General features: G+C 40.5%; 1 protein-coding gene across 2 annotated transcripts in view; it reads right to left on the bottom strand.

Moving 5' to 3' along the window:
• def8 (differentially expressed in FDCP 8 homolog) overlaps positions 1-17,908 on the bottom strand; it is a 51,453-nt gene that overhangs the window by 29,653 nt on the left and 3,892 nt on the right. For both annotated transcript variants that reach the window (XM_067998034.1, XM_067998033.1), the window contains exons 2-4: positions 10,115-10,243; positions 3,582-3,676; positions 2,123-2,272 (exon numbers count right to left, since the gene is read on the bottom strand). In XM_067998034.1, the coding sequence (XP_067854135.1) occupies positions 2,123-2,272; positions 3,582-3,676; positions 10,115-10,232 (363 nt within the window). In that variant the 5' untranslated portion in view covers positions 10,233-10,243. The remainder of the gene's footprint in view (positions 1-2,122; positions 2,273-3,581; positions 3,677-10,114; positions 10,244-17,908) is intronic.

Here is a 17,908-nt window from a genome sequence, read left to right as displayed (position 1 = left end):
TAATGGAAATTTTATGAATTAACTGCTATGTTACTTAACATCTGCAGTGTGGACTACAGGGCCTCACATCATAAATGAGAAAAAAAATAATTGGCTCAGTAAAGCATTCTTGCTGAAAAGCTCACATATCCAAATACCTTTTCCCATGAATGTAATCTGAACTGGTCATTAATGAGGGTACTACAGGCATTCACATTCTTACCATTCCTAACTGGACAAAGTTGAGCACACAAGGTTTCATACAACAAGGTCAAGAACAGCAAGATGAGCAAAAACCTGGCATTTTCTGCAGTATGATAAATCTGCAATTCCTTTAGACATATAAAACCAAAATGAACCGCAGAACAGAACTATTGATTTTGAATGGGCTTCACAATCGGATGAAAGTTTTGAAATCTCTTGCTGTCTATGTGCACAGTGTAAATATTTAAATTGTAATCAATGAAGTCATCAAAGAAGAAAAAAATCAGTAAAGGTCAGGCTCCAAAGTTCCAAGATTGGTATAGTAGTGATTTTGAGAGAGTTATACCCGGTTGTTACATTAGAAGATGTCAGAGCATATCCTGTATCTACATTCGCCAAATTCTAGTCCTGACACACATGAAGCACCCCCCCTCCCCACTCTTCTGGGCAAGTTTGGAGGGAGTGCAGTTATCAACTTTCCAGTTTCAATGCCAAACGTCCACAAGCCTCCACTTTTGACTAAATAACTCATTTATTGGTGCCCCTTGGCAACATCATCCGCAGAGAGGGGGAGGGTCAGCTTCCACATATATGTTGACGGCACCCAGCTCTACTCTTCTCCATCACCTCTCGCAACTGCCTCTGTGCAGTCAGGCGGCTTGTTGAAAATCCAGTCTTGAATAAGCCGCAATTTCCTCCAGCTGAACAAGATTAAAACCACCATCCTCAGCCCCTGCCACAAACTCCGTAATCCTGCCACCAACTCCTGTCCCCTCCCCAGCCAATGTTTATGGATGAACCAGACTATTTCCAACCTCGGCATCCTATTTGACCCCGAGCTGAGCTTCCAACCCTATATCCTCTCATTGAGACCACCTACTTTCACCTAAAACATTGCCCACCTCTGCCTCTGCCCATCTGCCATCAAAATCCTCATCTGTGCCTTGGCCATCTCCAGACTAGACTATTCTAATCCTTACCTGACCAGGTTGCCATCCTCCACCCTCTTAACTTCAGCTCATCCAAAACTCTTCTGCTCGTATCCGATCCTACACCAAGTCCTGCTCACCCATCACCTCTGTCCTTGTTGATCTACATTGGCTGCCAATCCCCCAATGCCTCAAATTTAAAATTCTCATCCTTGTATTTAAATTCCTCCATAGCCCGGACCCTCCTCATTTCTAATCTCAAGCCATATAAACCCCCACTCCCCCCCCACAAACTCTATTCCTCTGACTCCAGCCACTCATGCATATCCCCCTGCCCCATCATTCACCATTGTCTCTTCAGTCGCCTATGCCCTATGCTTAGGAATTCCCTCTCAAAACCTCTCCACTTCTCTATCTTCCTTTAAGACCCTCTTAAAAAATCCACCTCTTGGATTAATCTTTTGGTCAGTGCTCCCACCATCTCCTCCTTTGGCTTGGTGTCCATTTGTTGCATTATGTTTTTGTGAAGCACTTTGGGATATTTTTCTACAGTAAAGGTGCTATATAAACGCAGGCTATTGTTGTTGAGGAAAGTTGCTGGAAATGCAATGGTTTCATGGCACCATTCTGTTTTTAGTTCCAGTGCTGAGAAATGCAAAGAAACCAAATCCAACTTGTTTAAACAAGATGCTTCTGTTGAATCCTGCCACCCCCCCATGTGATGTGACATTCTTGGCCAAGCAGCTCGTTCAAATCCTTTGCCGATGTTACTTGACAACAGCATTTTCCCTCCTAACCACTGAAAAGGCTATTGGCATCTTCCTGATGCTCCCCTCTCTACCCCTCTTGCTACTCAACTAATGAAATACTGTGGATAGAAACCCCAACCTGTCCCTCTATTGCCCACCAGATTAGTATACTAGTGAACATCATTTTGTAGTTTACCCTCCCTTCAATTCAGGATTACAAAAAAAAGTAGCGTTTTTATTTTTACAATGCACATTTCAAACCTTCAGTTCTTGTAGTTTAAGCCGGAGGTGAATAAGTTTAACAACAGCATCTTTCTGCTTCTCCGAGTGCTCCGGCAAGTCTAATATAACTTGTTTCACCTCATCAATTGCACGCTTCAGATTTTCAATGTCCAAAGCCACAAATGAACCCTGCATAATACAAAAACACCTCATCAGAAAGCAGACAATGGCCAAAGTGAAGATCATTAAACTCCTTATGTGCTTACGTTAAGAGTGGCCCAGAAACAGAAACCAGCACTAAAACCTGTTAGCACGTATGCACGAGCATACTTTTCAGACAAACTGCTAGATGGAACATACCAGGGTCGACCTTTCTCTGCTGATGCTTTCTGGGAGCAATTAGTGTGGAGTGCACTGGAAGTGTACTCACCAGGACCTGAACAATGTGCTGGATTGACTGTGGGCTTCTCTTTATTCCAGGTGGCATGGAACAGTTGTACGATCAGAGAGAGTGGATTCCTACTCTGTGGTAGGGAAGGAGATGACCAGGCGAATGCCTCCAGCAGTTGTCAAGGGGACCTGTGGTTATTTCCTCTTGTCTGCCTCCAAATAAGTCATATTGCAAAAGGGCAGGTAGCACAGCACTAACACAATCTCCATCACCAAGTGTAAAGGAATAACAGCATTTTGCAACAAGTACAGAAGCAGCAAAGCCATTTCTGAGATATATTCAAAAACACCAAACAAAGACCTTTCCTGGAAATAGTTTTTCCCTCAAGATAGTTACCACCTAAATGGCAGCTCTGGAATCAGTAGCGCCAGGTTTTTCTGGCCGCAGTTTATCCCCCCTGAACCCTCTAGGTGCAGTCAGGAGTAGTCACCAGCTTGGAGGGGGTTTGTGTACAGTGCTACTTAGGAGCAAATTATTAACGCCCATTTTACTCCACATCGCATTCATTTTTGGACTTTATTTTGGAGCACAGCAGAGGAAAATTGCCCTCCACCGACTTTTGTAAAAATAGATTTCTGTTGGACTGTTCCACAATTTGAGGGAGGGGGAAATATGGTATTACCTCATGCTTGAGCCTGCTCTTTGATCGCCATTCAAGAACAAAGAATTCGTGTTCAGAGAATAGTGTCATAAAGTACAATATGAACAATTTTAACTCTAATTCAAATAGCGTTCCACAGAAGATTACGCTGCAGAGTATAATGAGCGACATTTTAGGTAGAGGAATCTGTACTGCAACCAAACCTGGCATCAGAATTGGGGTGAAGACCACAATAATTTTTATTTAAAAAAAATGTTTCAGCTTCATTCCGTGAAAACAGTTCTTGCGTACAGAATTTAAGTACTTCTCCAAAAGTACTTTGTCCAACCCACTGGTTTGTACTCAGCAATTTAAATGTCTTACTTATCTGCATTACCAGCAAAGGCTTAGTGCAGTTCAATGACACACTAATGCTACTGCAATGTTATATAAAAATCAATACTCACCACTGGTTTTGAGAAGTGATCCTCAGCCAGGCCAAGATCCATCACTCTGTCTGTATGTGCATTGACCTCCCTGTATAAGGAGTCTGTATGTAGTCCTGTAATACAAAGAACAGTATTCATTAATGGAAATATGAGCTACTGAAAGAGAAAAGGATTCAGAAATACATCTAGAAGCAACAATTACAGGATTAATATTAAAGCATGTGTGCAGTTTGAAAGAATTTCGTGCAAATACTGCCATCACCAACAGGGATTAAGAGGTATTCTCCAGCCAGCTTAATATAAATCTCATTGCAGAAGATTCAATGCAGAAATGGCTGATTCATTGTTAAGCCCTTAGTAATTTTAAAATACATCAGCAAAAAAAATTTAAAAGAAAATTTCAGACTCAAGCGAAAGATACACACCTTTTATTTTAAATTCATTTAGCTCAAAAGGTTCAGCTGCCAAGTTAAAAACAAATGGAGGAAGTAGACTGCTGTGTCAACAATTTTCGTTCACTGGGTATGCATTACGTAATTTCTCTGATGTACCTCCCATCTTCCTCAAGAGTCATAAGACTGGTTACTTCAGACTTAGCTTTCGCTTTCAGCAGTCATACGGCTCTTCATTATGTAGCACACAGCTGGCCCCAATGGATACGGAAAGCGAAAGACTCTTTGCTGATCCAATGGAGCCTGCACATTCTAATGCTTGATTTGGCCATAATGCAGCTATAAGTTTTAAAAGTGATTTCTTGATTGATTTCAACTTTTTACTTTCAATTTTCTCCAGCTCCCCCCCCCCCCAAAAGGTGACTCCTGCTGGGTTACAGCACTACAGACAGCAGCAACCTGCTGGTGTTTCATCTGTATAATCATTCTTCCCTGTCCTCACCTTTCAGTCCAGCAGCCTCTGCATTCACCAGATCATCTTTCACCATTTCCAGTACCTGCAGCACGATCCCACATGCAAACACAGCTTCCACTCTGCTCTCAGCCTGCTGGAGAGACTATCCCCTCCATGATACTTCTGGTACACAGTTGCACCACCCAACCACCTACTGCCTTTCCCCTGGCACCTTCCCGTAGAAATGCGGCAAATGCAACACCTCGCTATTCACCTCCTCCCACACCATTGTCCTAGACCCTGAACACTTCTTCCATACAAGGCAGCAATTCACATGTACTTCCTCTAATATAGAATTTAGTCCAGATATGTGAGTGTTAGCAGACTATTTAAAACCATATAGTATCACAGTTGAGCCCAATCCAGTCCTCAAACAATGTGCACATTTGTACACTTTAAAGCAGGGGTCACTGGATAATGATTTGGGGCAGGGACAATGGCTGATTATTTTTCCACTCTCTACTCAGGGGCATGAGGCCCTCAATGATGTCCCAGGTGAGATCAGCTAATTAATTTTAGATTGTGGATTGAACCTGGGACCTTTTGATCTTTATGGCCCAGGAACACACTAGGCAATGCATTGACCCACTAACCTATCCATTTTAGTATTCCCCAACATGCCATTCCAATTGAACAGTGAGGGTATCTTCCAACTAGTAGAATCTCAACTCATGTCCTAAAGTAAATTATATGGTCTTCAATCCATCTCCCTCTCCTCAATAAATAAAATTGACTTAGTTGAGATCTGGAATTCAGCAGGCAAACTCACATTCTAACCTGTAACAATTTTAATCACATTGTTTGACTTACTGGAATATATTTTCTAGAGAGGATCATAAAAAATTAGATGAAACTTTAGCAGAAAACTTCATGAGATACACATATGCATTCCTTTCCCTGAGGGTGAATGGTTTAATTCCTGTTCCAAACTGTACAGTTGACAAGGGTCTTCCAGTATTATGAAATTCAGTTAATCCCAAGGATGAGCATCTAGCAATTTGGGAGGGGAAGTACATCATGTTCTTCATTAGCTAGATTGAGTGGGGTCAAGATTGTGACAAAAGGAAAACGGAGGTACAAACCACATCATACTATTTTCTGATGGTGTGTTGATGCATCTACCAGCTGCCCTCCAAAAATACCCAGTAAAAACTTACTAGTAGACTCAACAATTAAAGGAAATACAGCACAACAAAAGCTAGGGAAAGCTCTGCAGAAGCAGTCACTGATGCAAAAACTCTTTACCCTCATCTACCAGAATATTCAAGTTTCAACAATGAACATTCAAGACTCACAGGTGGGAAGGTTTTGAATGTTCAATGACAAGAATTACAACATGAATTAACTGGATAAGCAAAATGTGTTGCATTAATCGGGGAAAAAAAATCAAACACTAAGTGCTTTAATCTGTCCTGGTAGATAGAAAACACAGTGGGGAAAATAGTAAGACTAAATTATCAAATTGATAATCCACTGTCAGTAATGGAAAACCAATTACAATTTTATAACTAAACATGTCAATCTATTTTATTATTCACTCACATGCCGCAGAGTTATCAAGACAGAAGTATCAAGTCTATCAACAATTTACAAAGCATTACTAGCCATGGGCTCAAAGCACACCCTAGCAGTGGTGATTAATCACTTGACTAGAAAGGTTAGAGGATTGTACTGGGGGTGAAAACTGCTGACCCACATAGAAAGAAGATAATGGTAATAACTAGAATGGAAATATTGAAAGGAATTGAAATCTACAGTCAGATGTAAAGGGAAAACCAGATATAGAGTCTTGAACAACAACTTGCATTTATATAGCATCATTAATAAGAACATAAGAACATAAGAAATTGGAGCAGGAGTAGGCCAATCGGCCCCTCGAGCCTGCTCCGCCATTCAATAAGATCATGGCTGATCTGATCCCAACCACAAATCTAAAGAACACAAGAAGTAGGAGCAGGACCCGGCCACACAGCCCCTGGGCCCTCTCCGCCACCCACAGGGCATTGACCGATCCGAACTCAGCTTCATGTCCAATTTCCTGCCCGCTCCCCATAATCCCTAATTCCCTTTACTTCTAGGAAACTGTCTATTTCTGTTTTAAATTTATCTAATGATGTAGCTTCCACAGCTTCCTGGGGCAGCAAATTCCACAGACCTACCACCCTCTGAGTGAAGAAGTTTCTCCTCATCTCAGTTTTGAAAGAGCAGCCCCTTATTCTAAGATTATGCCCCCTAGTTCTAGTTTCACCCATCTTTGGGAACATCCTTACTGCATCCACCCGATCAAGACCCTTCACAATCTTATATGTTTCAATAAGATCGCCTCTCATTCTTCTGAACTCCAATGAGTAGAGTCCCAATCTACTCAACCTCTCCTCATATGTCCGCCCCCTCATCCCCGGGATTAACCGAGTGAACCTTCTTTGTACTGCCTCGAGAGCAAGTATGTCTTTTCTTAAGTATGGAGACCAAAACTGTATGCAGTATTCCAGGTGCGGTCTCACCAATACCTTATATAACTGCAGCAATACCTCCTTGTTTTTATATTCTATCCCCCTTGCAATAAAAGCCAACATTCCGTTGGCTTTCTTGATCACCTGCTGCACCTGCATACCAACTTTTTGATTTTCTTGCACAAGGACCCCCAGATCCCTTTGTACTGCAGTACTTTCCAGTTTCTCGCCATTAAGAAAATAACTTGCTCTCTGATTTTTCCTGCCAAAGTGCATAACCTCACATTTTCCATTATATTGCATCTGCCAAATCTCCGCCCACTCACCCAGCCTGTCTATATCCCCTTGCAGGTTTTTTATGTCCTCCTCACTCTCTACTTTCCCTCCCATCTTTGTATCATCTGCAAATTTTGATATGTTGCACTCGGTCCCCTCCTCCAAATCGTTAATATAGATTGTAAAGAGTTGGGGACCCAGCACCGACCCCTGTGGAACACCACTGGTTACTGGTTGCCAGTCCGAAAATGAACCATTTATCCCAACTCTCTGCTTCCTGTTCGATAACCAATCCTCCACCCATGCCAGAATATTACCCCCAATCCCGTGATTTTTTATCTTAAGTAATAATCTTTTATGTGGCACCTTGTCGAATGCCTTCTGGAAGTCTAAATACACTATGTCCACTGGTTCCCCTTTATCCACCCTATACGTTATATCCTCGAAGAACTCAAGCAAATTTGTCAGACATGACTTCCCCTTCATAAAGCCATGCTGACTTTGTCCTATTAAATTATGCTTATCTAAATGTTCCGTTACTGTCTCCTTAATAATAGACTCCAAAATTTTACCCACCACAGATGTTAAGCTAACTGGCCTATAATTTCCAGCCTTCTGCCTACTACCCTTTTTAAATAACGGTGTTACATTAGCAGTTTTCCAATCTGCCGGGACCTCTCCTGAGTCCAGGGAATTTTGGAAAACTATCACCAAAGCATCCACAATCCCTACTGCCACTTCCCTCAAGACCCTAGGATGGAAGTCATCAGGTCCAGGGGATTTATCCGCTTTGAGTCCCATTAATGTAGTAAAATGTTCCAAGGCGCTTCAAAGGAGCATATCCAGACAAAAATTTGGGAGTCAGGCATCTTATGAGCAAAGTCAAAAAATATACATATGTATTCTGTAAAATAAGACCACTATCTACCTATTGTGCAACCCACTCTCATTTCATTCTCTCTTGCACACACACAAATTAGCTTAAGCTTTCGAAAGAAAAGCATTGCTCATATGTAGGCTAGGATGTGGAGCAGAATTGTCATGTTTGGCCTTTAAAGTCACTGTTCAGGTCCTTTGAGGGAGTAGCCTAAATAGACACAAGATGAATTAGAGGCTTTCTTTTATTAAAAAAGGCAAACACCTTATACGACAATGTTCTGCTGTGATTTGTTGGTGTTTGCATCTCAAAAATGTATGTATGGGAAAGAGTGAATCAATCTGCTGAAACTTAAAGAAATAAATCACAATATCAAATAATAAACTATACATGCCATATGCTTGTTTTTTTCCTATTCTCTACAGCATATGCTGTAACTGAACAGAGAAGAGGCAGGATCAATACACAAGAGATAAGTGTCCATTAATAGATTTATGGATAGTTCATCATTCACAGGAGGTACACAGTCAGTTTGAACCTGTTATCAACAAGACTAATCATGTACTGGAATATATCTAGAGGACTTTAACTACTGTAAGCCAAAACACATTTTTGTAACTTTTTATAGATCATTGGTGAGGCACATTGGAATATTGTGCAGAGTTTAGGCACTTTGGCCTAGAAATTTGATTGTGCTGCGCCCGTTTTACAGGTGAAAAATGGTCCAATATGTCAAGTGATGTGCCCATACACATTCCGTGCCATCCACCATATTGGATCAGGCTCCTCCGTAGGTGCCAACAGCATGTGCCAGAAGCATGTGAAAGGCTCATTATAATATTTAAATAAGGGTCCTATACTCATTGTAGGACACTTTTGTAAAATTGGGCAGGCCCAGCACCTGACTCGCCAGGTGATAAATCGCTCAGCAAGAACCCCGTAAGTGCCATTTAAACAACTCATTCTCTCCATACAGTTTAGTTGCTGATTTGTCCTTTAAGGCTGTTGGTTAACTTCTGGGTGTTCTTCTGCCGCCTACAACTAAATTTTGACTTCTGCTATCAAGTTTTTGCTGGTTCTAGACTGCTTTTATCGGCCTTGAAACCACCTAGGAGGACAAGATCAGCAATGTATTAGAAATGCCATCACCTGCAAGTTCCTCTCCAAGTCACACACTATCCTGACTTGGATATATTGTGTTCCTTCATCGTTGCTGGGTCAGTATCCTAGAATTCTTTACCTAACACCATTGTGGGAGCACCATCATAAGGGCTGCAGCAGTTCAATTGGCAGCCCACCATCTGCTCTGGGCAACAAATGCAAGTCTGGCCAGTGTCGCCACATCCCAAGAGAAAATAAAAAAGATCCTGCAACCAAGATGCCAGCCAGCTGATCCAATCCTAGGTTTTGCCCATATGCAGTTGTTTGCTCAAAGCAATATAACACACAACAGGAGTTCAAGGATGATGTTAGAATTTTTTTCTATCACCCTGTGGATCAGGAGTTCAGAGGGTTGCAGAGGAATGAATCTAGATGCATCTCCCAGTGCTGTGGAGCTTTAGTTGCTGTTGAAGCTTTAAAACAGGATGCACCACTCTGCTCTTCTGTGCTAATTTGATAAGTGGATGAATGCATCATGGGGGCCAGTTTCCTCTATTTGCTATTTGTAATGAAACCTTCGCAAACACACAGTTATCTGTATAGAGCACAAAGGAAATCTCTCCCTCTTCCAAAGTGGTGCGGTAGTCAGATTATTCAAATTTATACAGCCTTGTGCTATAGTGGGTTGATCTCAGCTGGGGTAATGGTGGGGCTACTACAAGCTGGGCTCTTTAGGGAGCGACAAAGCAAAGGAATATGCATCACCTCTTGCCCCTGACTCCAATTCACAATGGTCTGTTCTGTAACCCTTGGGAAATACTAGCCCATAAACTGTACATGATGGAAAATACCACAAAACTAGGCTGCTGGTTCCACCATTCCCAATGTTGCTACACTCTAGATTGTCAGACTTAAGAGTCAAACTCCACTATGCTAACCTTTTACTGACAGATCACCCTCTTCCTTGTCGCCTTCCTCCACCTTTCCAACTGGATCTTTATTGAAGGGGTTGAGATGGCCTTGTCGAAATCGTGCCAGTTTTTCATCGTATTCCATGTCAGTCTGACCTGAATAGAAAGAATAATTTAAAAACAATACTACATATTCCAAGGAAGTGAAAAATCTTTTCAATATTTTAATCCCTTTTCAGATGTTAAGTAAAATATAAATCAATTGCAGCAGAAATGGGAAATTATAGCAAGAGGTGTTTAACATTGTACTAAATTATCTTAGTGTAATACCAGAATTTATGCAAGAGGTGACTGTGTGAATTTGGGCTGTTCACAGGGGTACTAAAAATATTACAATAGTTTGTTACAAACGAGAGCTTCTTAGCAAGAAAACGGCAGTCTCAACCACAATTGCAGACCTAGTGCCTCAATGTCGAGTTGGCAGGGACTTGTTCAATGATCACCATCAATTACTTCAGTCAACTAATGCTAGCTCAATCTTTATACCTACTCTACTTTATTTCTATTCTTTTGCCCCAGTATTTCTTGTTTTGCTTTAATTTTCTCTATAGTTTTATTCACAGTGCGACTACAAATGCACACTTTTTAAATCAATCTGCAGTAAGTCTGAGAGTAAATGATGCAATAATTCAGTATGTTTGCAGTAAAGACAAGATTACAATATCTGAATACAAGTCCCCCCTTTTAAAAAAAAATTCTTGTGCAGCAGACCATTCCCCAGCCATGCCCGCTGTTCACAAGCCTCTCCAACGTCTTTCACAAACTGACCACCATAAAATCACTGAGAAGTATATGGTCTCCGCTTAGCAGTTCCTGATGACCCTAAGATTAGGTACAGTACGAGTCATGGCTACAAAATTATGTTCCATCATCTCATGACGTGTGCTATAACATCCATTCCCTGCCCCCCACCCCCCCCACCACCCAATCCCAAGTACAAAATTTAAAGTCTGTTGTACAGTAGGAAACATTACCTCAGTCTAGCATGAACAACCCATTGCAAAGAACCAAGTATTCTCTGGGACCTTATCAAAGAATTACTGCAGTGTACATCTCCATTTGAAAATTTCAAAAGCAACATGACAATTAACAGTCAGGTTGAAAACAAAAATCTAATATTGAGAGAGTAAATTTTATGCCAACACTCAAATGTAAGCTTTTGTAAAATAAGCTAGGTTGACAAGGATCATCAGCTTAATGAATCGGGAAAATATATTCTGGTCTAGATTTCAACCATATCTGCTTGTTGCTTATGTGCTGAAAGCATGTACCAACTAGTTGTTTGTTATGATTATGCAACTAACTGGGCGCAAAATTTGATCAGTTTGCTTTCCTACATATTTAAACTATGAGAACATAGGGTTTAACAATGAATGTTGTAATCTTTTGCTATACGAGGCTCTCTTCCTTCCACCTTCCACCCCCCCCCCCCCCCCCACAACATTCACAAAAAGAGCCAATAGAGCAACCCTTAATTAAAACTTTAGCAGTCAACAGTATTTGAAGTGTTATTTCTCATTGAAAGCAAAAATAATGAGACCGTTGTAAGGTGAAGCAGGCTGGAAGTTAAAATTATAAGCAAACTGTAATCATGTTCACATGACATGCTAAACAATGTAAATCATTGATACAACCTTTGTGACTGCGGTTGGGGAGCAATGGTTTACCCAACTAATAGAACCCTTGCAAAAATTAGTTTAGAAACAACAGTTCTTAGACTAGGTCCATATAATCCATGGTTGCTTCAGAGGTTCACCCAAATAAGAGATTAAGGAGGTTAAGGAAAAATTTATTTATGCAGTTATTAGAGCATGAAATGTTTTGCCAAAAAGATAGTAGATGAGGTGGAGACTACTGCATCTCAAGAGTAAAAGCAAAGAAAGATGCCGGGCTGTGGAGACAGCAGGACATTGGGATTAGTTTTGAACTGCTCTAGCAAAGAGCCTACACAGACATAATCGGTTGAATTGCCTCCTTCCTTGCTATAAACTTCTATAATTCTAAATACTGAATGTATGTGAGTGAGCAACCACTGATTATCACTACATAATATCTGGATGAAGTCTTACAGCAGTTACTGATTGACACTGTGCAATATTTGCCTCAGTAGCAGGCATGGGCTATGTGGTCCCATCAATGGAATAGTTTTTAGTTACCTAACAAGTACTCCACAGTAGTGTCTCATTCACAAACCATCCGCCATTGCAGTTTTTGGATATTAAGTGCATTTTGATTCAGGCCAGCAACATACTCATGCACTAAGGAAGGCAAAGGCTCACGGTAACACAGCCTCGAACGAACACACACATTTTTAAAAAATGAAATGGAGAGATTTTAAAAGTGCAATTTTATTGGTATATTAAAAAAAACTATTCTTACCACATTAATAAGGCTCTGACTTTCCACAACAGCAAGGAAATAAAGGACCTGAAAGTTGTTTCTTAAAAAAACATGGTTGTGTAAAGATTTGAAAAAATTTCCTTCAGCCGTTCATAAGTATAATAAGCCAATGCCGGAAACTTTGTGTATGCTTCAGTGCAAAGTTTAATTCATATTTAAATATCTGCTACCTCTAGTCTCCAATTTTTTATAACAGCATTCCTGGAATTGTTGCTATATAATGTCTGTTTAATGCTGTATTTAAAAATACTCTCACTACTGGAAGTGTAGTGCATTGGAGCCCAATGCTGAGCCAGGGAGCAGTAGAACACAGCTCAAGATTTCCACAAGCTCATTATCTCAGTCACGTCTTTGCAGAGGCCAAGACAGAGGCAGGGAGGAAGAGGGAGCAGATGGGAGGGCCAGGCACCTCATGCTCCTCCTGGGCACTTTCAACTGGTAGTGACAGAACCTCTAAGTTTAGACAGGTTGTACCCAAAACAAAAACATAACATAGATATACTTAGATGTACAAATCCAGCATGGCATTTTCATTAGGCTATGGTGTAGTGAACTGAATTTTAAATGTTGTATTTTCTCAAGACAAAAATGCCTTAATTTTCTTAGCAATTCTCAGTATATTGTCAAGAGCAGCAGTAAAGGAAGATGTTACAAATTTCGAGAGGATTTCAGCTACTATACTCATATTTGTATGATTCATTAAACTGATTAACCAAAGATGAGGTTAACAAAAGATTACAAAACAAATACAAGATTTTTGCAGCAGTTCAGCAATGCTGTTCACATTGCTCCAATTAATAACTTCACACACCAGAGACACAGATGTAGGCCAGGAGTTTCCTCTGCATTTGCACCCAGATACTACCCCCATAATCTGGGTGCAAACCAATTACGTGCGTAGCTACAACACGCCCAAGTCTCCTCGATCATTTCCATCCGTCCGATTCTCCGCCCACAAAACTGTCCACACACTGACTCTCCAATGCAAGTATCCTCCAATTGCACTTGTTTGGTGGGGGTCAGGTGGGTGGTAAATGGTCTCAACATTGCCACCAGAATTTCAGGTACAACAGGAAAGAGCCGTTTTTCTAGTCTTAATTGCGATTTAAAAAAAAAAAATTTTTTTAAAACATTTTAATATCAACGAGACCTGCTTTGTATTTTCTGTTTCTTTTAATGCATTTTTATGGCAAAAATATAAGTTACATTAGAAACTGAAAAGCTTCCCCGGTTGCGGGATCCTGAACATGCTGTGCCTAATTTGCATGAATGATGGTGAATTGAGTTGAAACTTTTAATTTTAAGACTCAAAGAAGGAACATGTTGGTGTAGGTTCGGCATTTCCTTGAGCCCCAAGATTGTTTAAGCTAATTTATGTGCATTTTAAGTTCAGGCGTATTCTAATGAGATTGGGACGATACTTGGGTGTAACCCGACATCGGCAAAATGGGCGCAGCTTCGGATGCAATTTCAGGTGCAACTTCTGGGTTGCACTCTCGGAGTAAACTTCAGGCCATAGGATCTAGCATCTACTGTAAGGCCCCCAATCACAGCGACCATGCTCAGGAAAGTACTGTTAGAAATATTAACTGACTAGCATCAACGTGCAACACTTGGAGAAAGTCTTTTAGTTGGAAGGTGACAGAAACTGAGAACCTTTGCAAGGAATGAAAGAGTAAAGTTGCTGCTGGAGAGATCAGGTTCAGAAAGAGCATGCTTGCCTTTATTCTACAGTGAAAGTGACTGCTTAAAAAGAGGGATGGCTTCCAATTACAACAAGTCTGCTTCAGTGAGCAACTCTACAGGTTTAGAATCCGTGAGAGGTATTACACCTGGCGTTCATCCACTTTTGTTTGTGCAGTTGCTACATTTCCAGAGCTAATCTTGAGACATTTGTAAGCCTCCCTCCAAGGCCGCATGTGTGGGCAGGCACACTACTGATGCCAGCTTTGGGGGGGGGGGGGGGGGGGGGGGGGGGGAGAGGGAGGAGGAGGAGTTGGAGGAGGAGGAGTTAACAGCCCTGACATATGTGCTCCTCAGAGCAGGCAAAACACACGCTCACTTTTTCAGTGTAGGTATAAAATATTAATTCTGGGGCACCCTATACTTAAATCTGGCTGTGCATGCAAGCAAAAAATTTTTAAGAATCTAAACTTAGTTCAGCGAGCTCTTCATAACTTCATCACCATCCCTGGGCGGCTGGTGTACTCATCTGAAAACGTTAGCACACAAATAGTTATTGGCCTCCAAAAAGAACTGCATCAGTCATGATTGGCATTCAACTTTCATATATTATGCATTTATGGAGTTTCCATGGAGACAATCATGCAGCACAGGTACATATGAAAAATGTACCATATATGCACCATGGGAACTGAAAGTTATAATGCTCGGAGTATTTTATTAGTGTATAACTCCTACCTCTTCACATCTTGCATTTTTACAGTATCATTAAATACATGGTTAAATGTGAGGTGGGACCCAGAGGGGAAAAGGATAATGAGTTAACAGAGGAGCAGAAATTGGCAGGGATACGGAACAAGTACTTTGCTTCATTGTTTACAAAATGTGGAGATGCTGGTGATGGACTGGGGTGGACAAATGTAAGGAGTCTTACAACACCAGGTTATAGTCCAACAGCTTTATTTGAAATCACAAGCTTTCGGAGGCTTCCTCCTTCATCAGGTGAAAGCTTGTGATTTCAAATAAAGCTGTTGGACTATAACCTGGTGTTGTAAGACTCCTTACATTTGTTTACAAAAGTAAGATATTGGAGAGGCGGTAACTCCTGAACTGGTTAAAAGCAACATGAGAGATATTGTAATAAGTAAAAGTGTTAGCGAAGTTAGTTAGGCTAAAGGAGGACAACATGCCAGGACCTGACAGTACACATTTATAAATCCTGAGGGGAAGGTGAGGGAAGAGAGAAATAGCAGAGGCCTTAGAAATTATAATTCAGGGCTAAAGTTTGCCAGAGGGCTGGTGAATGGCCAATGTAATACCCATTTTCAAAACAGGAGACAGACCTAACCTGGGTAATTAGAGGCTAGTTGATTTAACATCTGTGGCAGGAAAAATTTTGGAACCTAATTAAAGATGAAATTACTAAATACCAAGATGAAGAGAAAATAATTAGAAGCAGCCACCACGGACTTCAGAAAGGAAGATCATGCTTAACAAACCTGATGAATCTTTTGAGGAGGTCAGAGATAGGATGGATGGAGAAAATGTAGTGGATACGGTATATATATGGACTTTTAGAAAGCCTTTGACAAGGTACCATAAAGAAGCCTACTGGAGATGATTAAGGGGTATGGATTAGGGTGGAGGGTAGCAAATTGGATTAAAAACTAATTCAAAGAGAGTAACAAAGAGTAGATATGGGAACAGGGCAGGCAGATGGGACGAGGGTTACTGTTCATGTGGAGGATAAACACCAATATGGACTAGTTGGGGTAAATGGGGTGTTTCAGTGTTGTAATTTCTATGTAATCTATCATAAAAATATATTCAGCATTTAAAAATTTACAGACTATAAGCAACAGATGCACATTCAGATGTCAGCCTTGGCTCAGTGATAGCACTCTCACTTCTGAGTCAGAAGGTTGTGGGTTCAAATCCTACCCCATTCCACAGCCCCTCAAAACTTTTGTGTGTGTGGGGAAAAACATTCCTCCTGCTTTTTGTCCTAATTGTTTGCATTTAAGCTTCTATGTCTCCTCATTCTAGACCCCTCAATCACTGGAAACTGTCATTTCCTATCAACCCTGTCCCATCACTTCATAATTTTAAATACTTTGATAGAAAACAGATAATGGGGTGATTTTAACAAAAACAACCCTAATTTTTCAGGTCTTTCTCCATATTTGTATTTCCTCATTCCAGGCAGAATCCTAGTGCTGTATCCTCTCTGTTGACTCAACATTCTTCCCATAGCGTGGAGCCCAAAACTGCACTCGCTATTCCAACTATGGTCTTCATAAGGTTTTATATAGATACACTGTTACATCTCAGCTTTTGTATTCTATACTTCTTGCCATGTAACCCACTATTCCTTTTGATTTTCTTGATGGCCTTTTCACTTGAGTTGCTACTTCCAATGTCTTGTGAATCTGAATCTCCAAATCCCTCTGCTCTTCTGCATCACCCAGCTTTCCACCATTTCAAAATATAATTATTACTTTTGAATTCAATCTACCACTTTATTTGCCTAATCCACCTTATCATCAATATGCCCTTGCAACTTCTTTTGGTCTTCAGAATTATTTTACTATTTTAGTATCATCTGTAAGTTTGGACACCATTCACTCTAGTTTATGACCAAAGCCAACTGTGGCTAACTAGAGAAGTTAAAGATAATATTAGATTAAAAGAAGAGGCTTGCAGTGTTGCCAAAAAGAGTAGTAAGCCTGAGGATTTGGGAGGGTTTTAGAAATCAGCAAAGGATGACCAAGAAATTGATAGAGGGAGAAAATTGAATGAGAGTAAACTAGTAAGAAATATAAAAACAGATTGTAAGTGTCTACAAGTATATAAAAAGGAAAAGATTCACAAAAGTAAACATGAGTCCCTTAGGGGCTGAGACAGGAGAAATTATAATGGGGAATATGGAAATGGTAGAGATGTTAATCAAATATTTTGTATCTGTCTTCACAGTAGAAGATGCAAAGAACATACTGGAAATAGTGGGGAACCAAGGGTCTAATGAGAGTGAGGAACTTAAAGTAATTAAGATTAGTAAAGAAGTAGTACTGGAGAAATTAATGAGACTAAAAGCTGACATCTCCTGGACCTGATGACCTACATCCTAGGCTTTTAAAAGAGGTGGCTGCAGAGATAGTGGATGCATTGGTTTTGATCTTCTAGAATCTAGGGAATTCTGGAACGGACCCCATGGATTGGAAGATAGCAACTGTAACCCTGTTATTCAAGAAAGGAGGGAGAGAGAAATCTGAACTATTATTAAGGATGTAGTAATAGAAAACTTAGAAAATCATAATATGATTAGGCAGAGTCAACACGATTTTATGAAAGGGAAATTGTTTGACAAATCTATTAAGAGCTTTTTGAGGGTGTAACTAACATGGTAGATAAGGGGAAACCAGTGGATGTAATATATCTGGATTTTCAAAAGGTATTTGACAAGGTGCCACACAAGAGGTTGTTACAAAAGATTAGGGCTCATGGGATTGGGGATAATATATTGAGGATTGGTTAGCAGACAGAAAACAGGGAAGGAATAAATGGATGATTTTTGGATTGGCAGGTTGTAACTAGTGGGGGTTTCGCAAGGATCAGTGCTTGGGTCTCAGCTGTTCACAATATATACCAATGACTTAGATGAGGGGACCGAGTGTAATG

Source organism: Heptranchias perlo, chromosome 16 (assembly GCF_035084215.1).
Source record: "Heptranchias perlo isolate sHepPer1 chromosome 16, sHepPer1.hap1, whole genome shotgun sequence".
Classification (NCBI taxonomy): domain Eukaryota; kingdom Metazoa; phylum Chordata; class Chondrichthyes; order Hexanchiformes; family Hexanchidae; genus Heptranchias; species Heptranchias perlo.
Note: the sequence above shows the minus strand (reverse complement) of the source record. Positions and strands in the feature narration are given on the sequence as shown.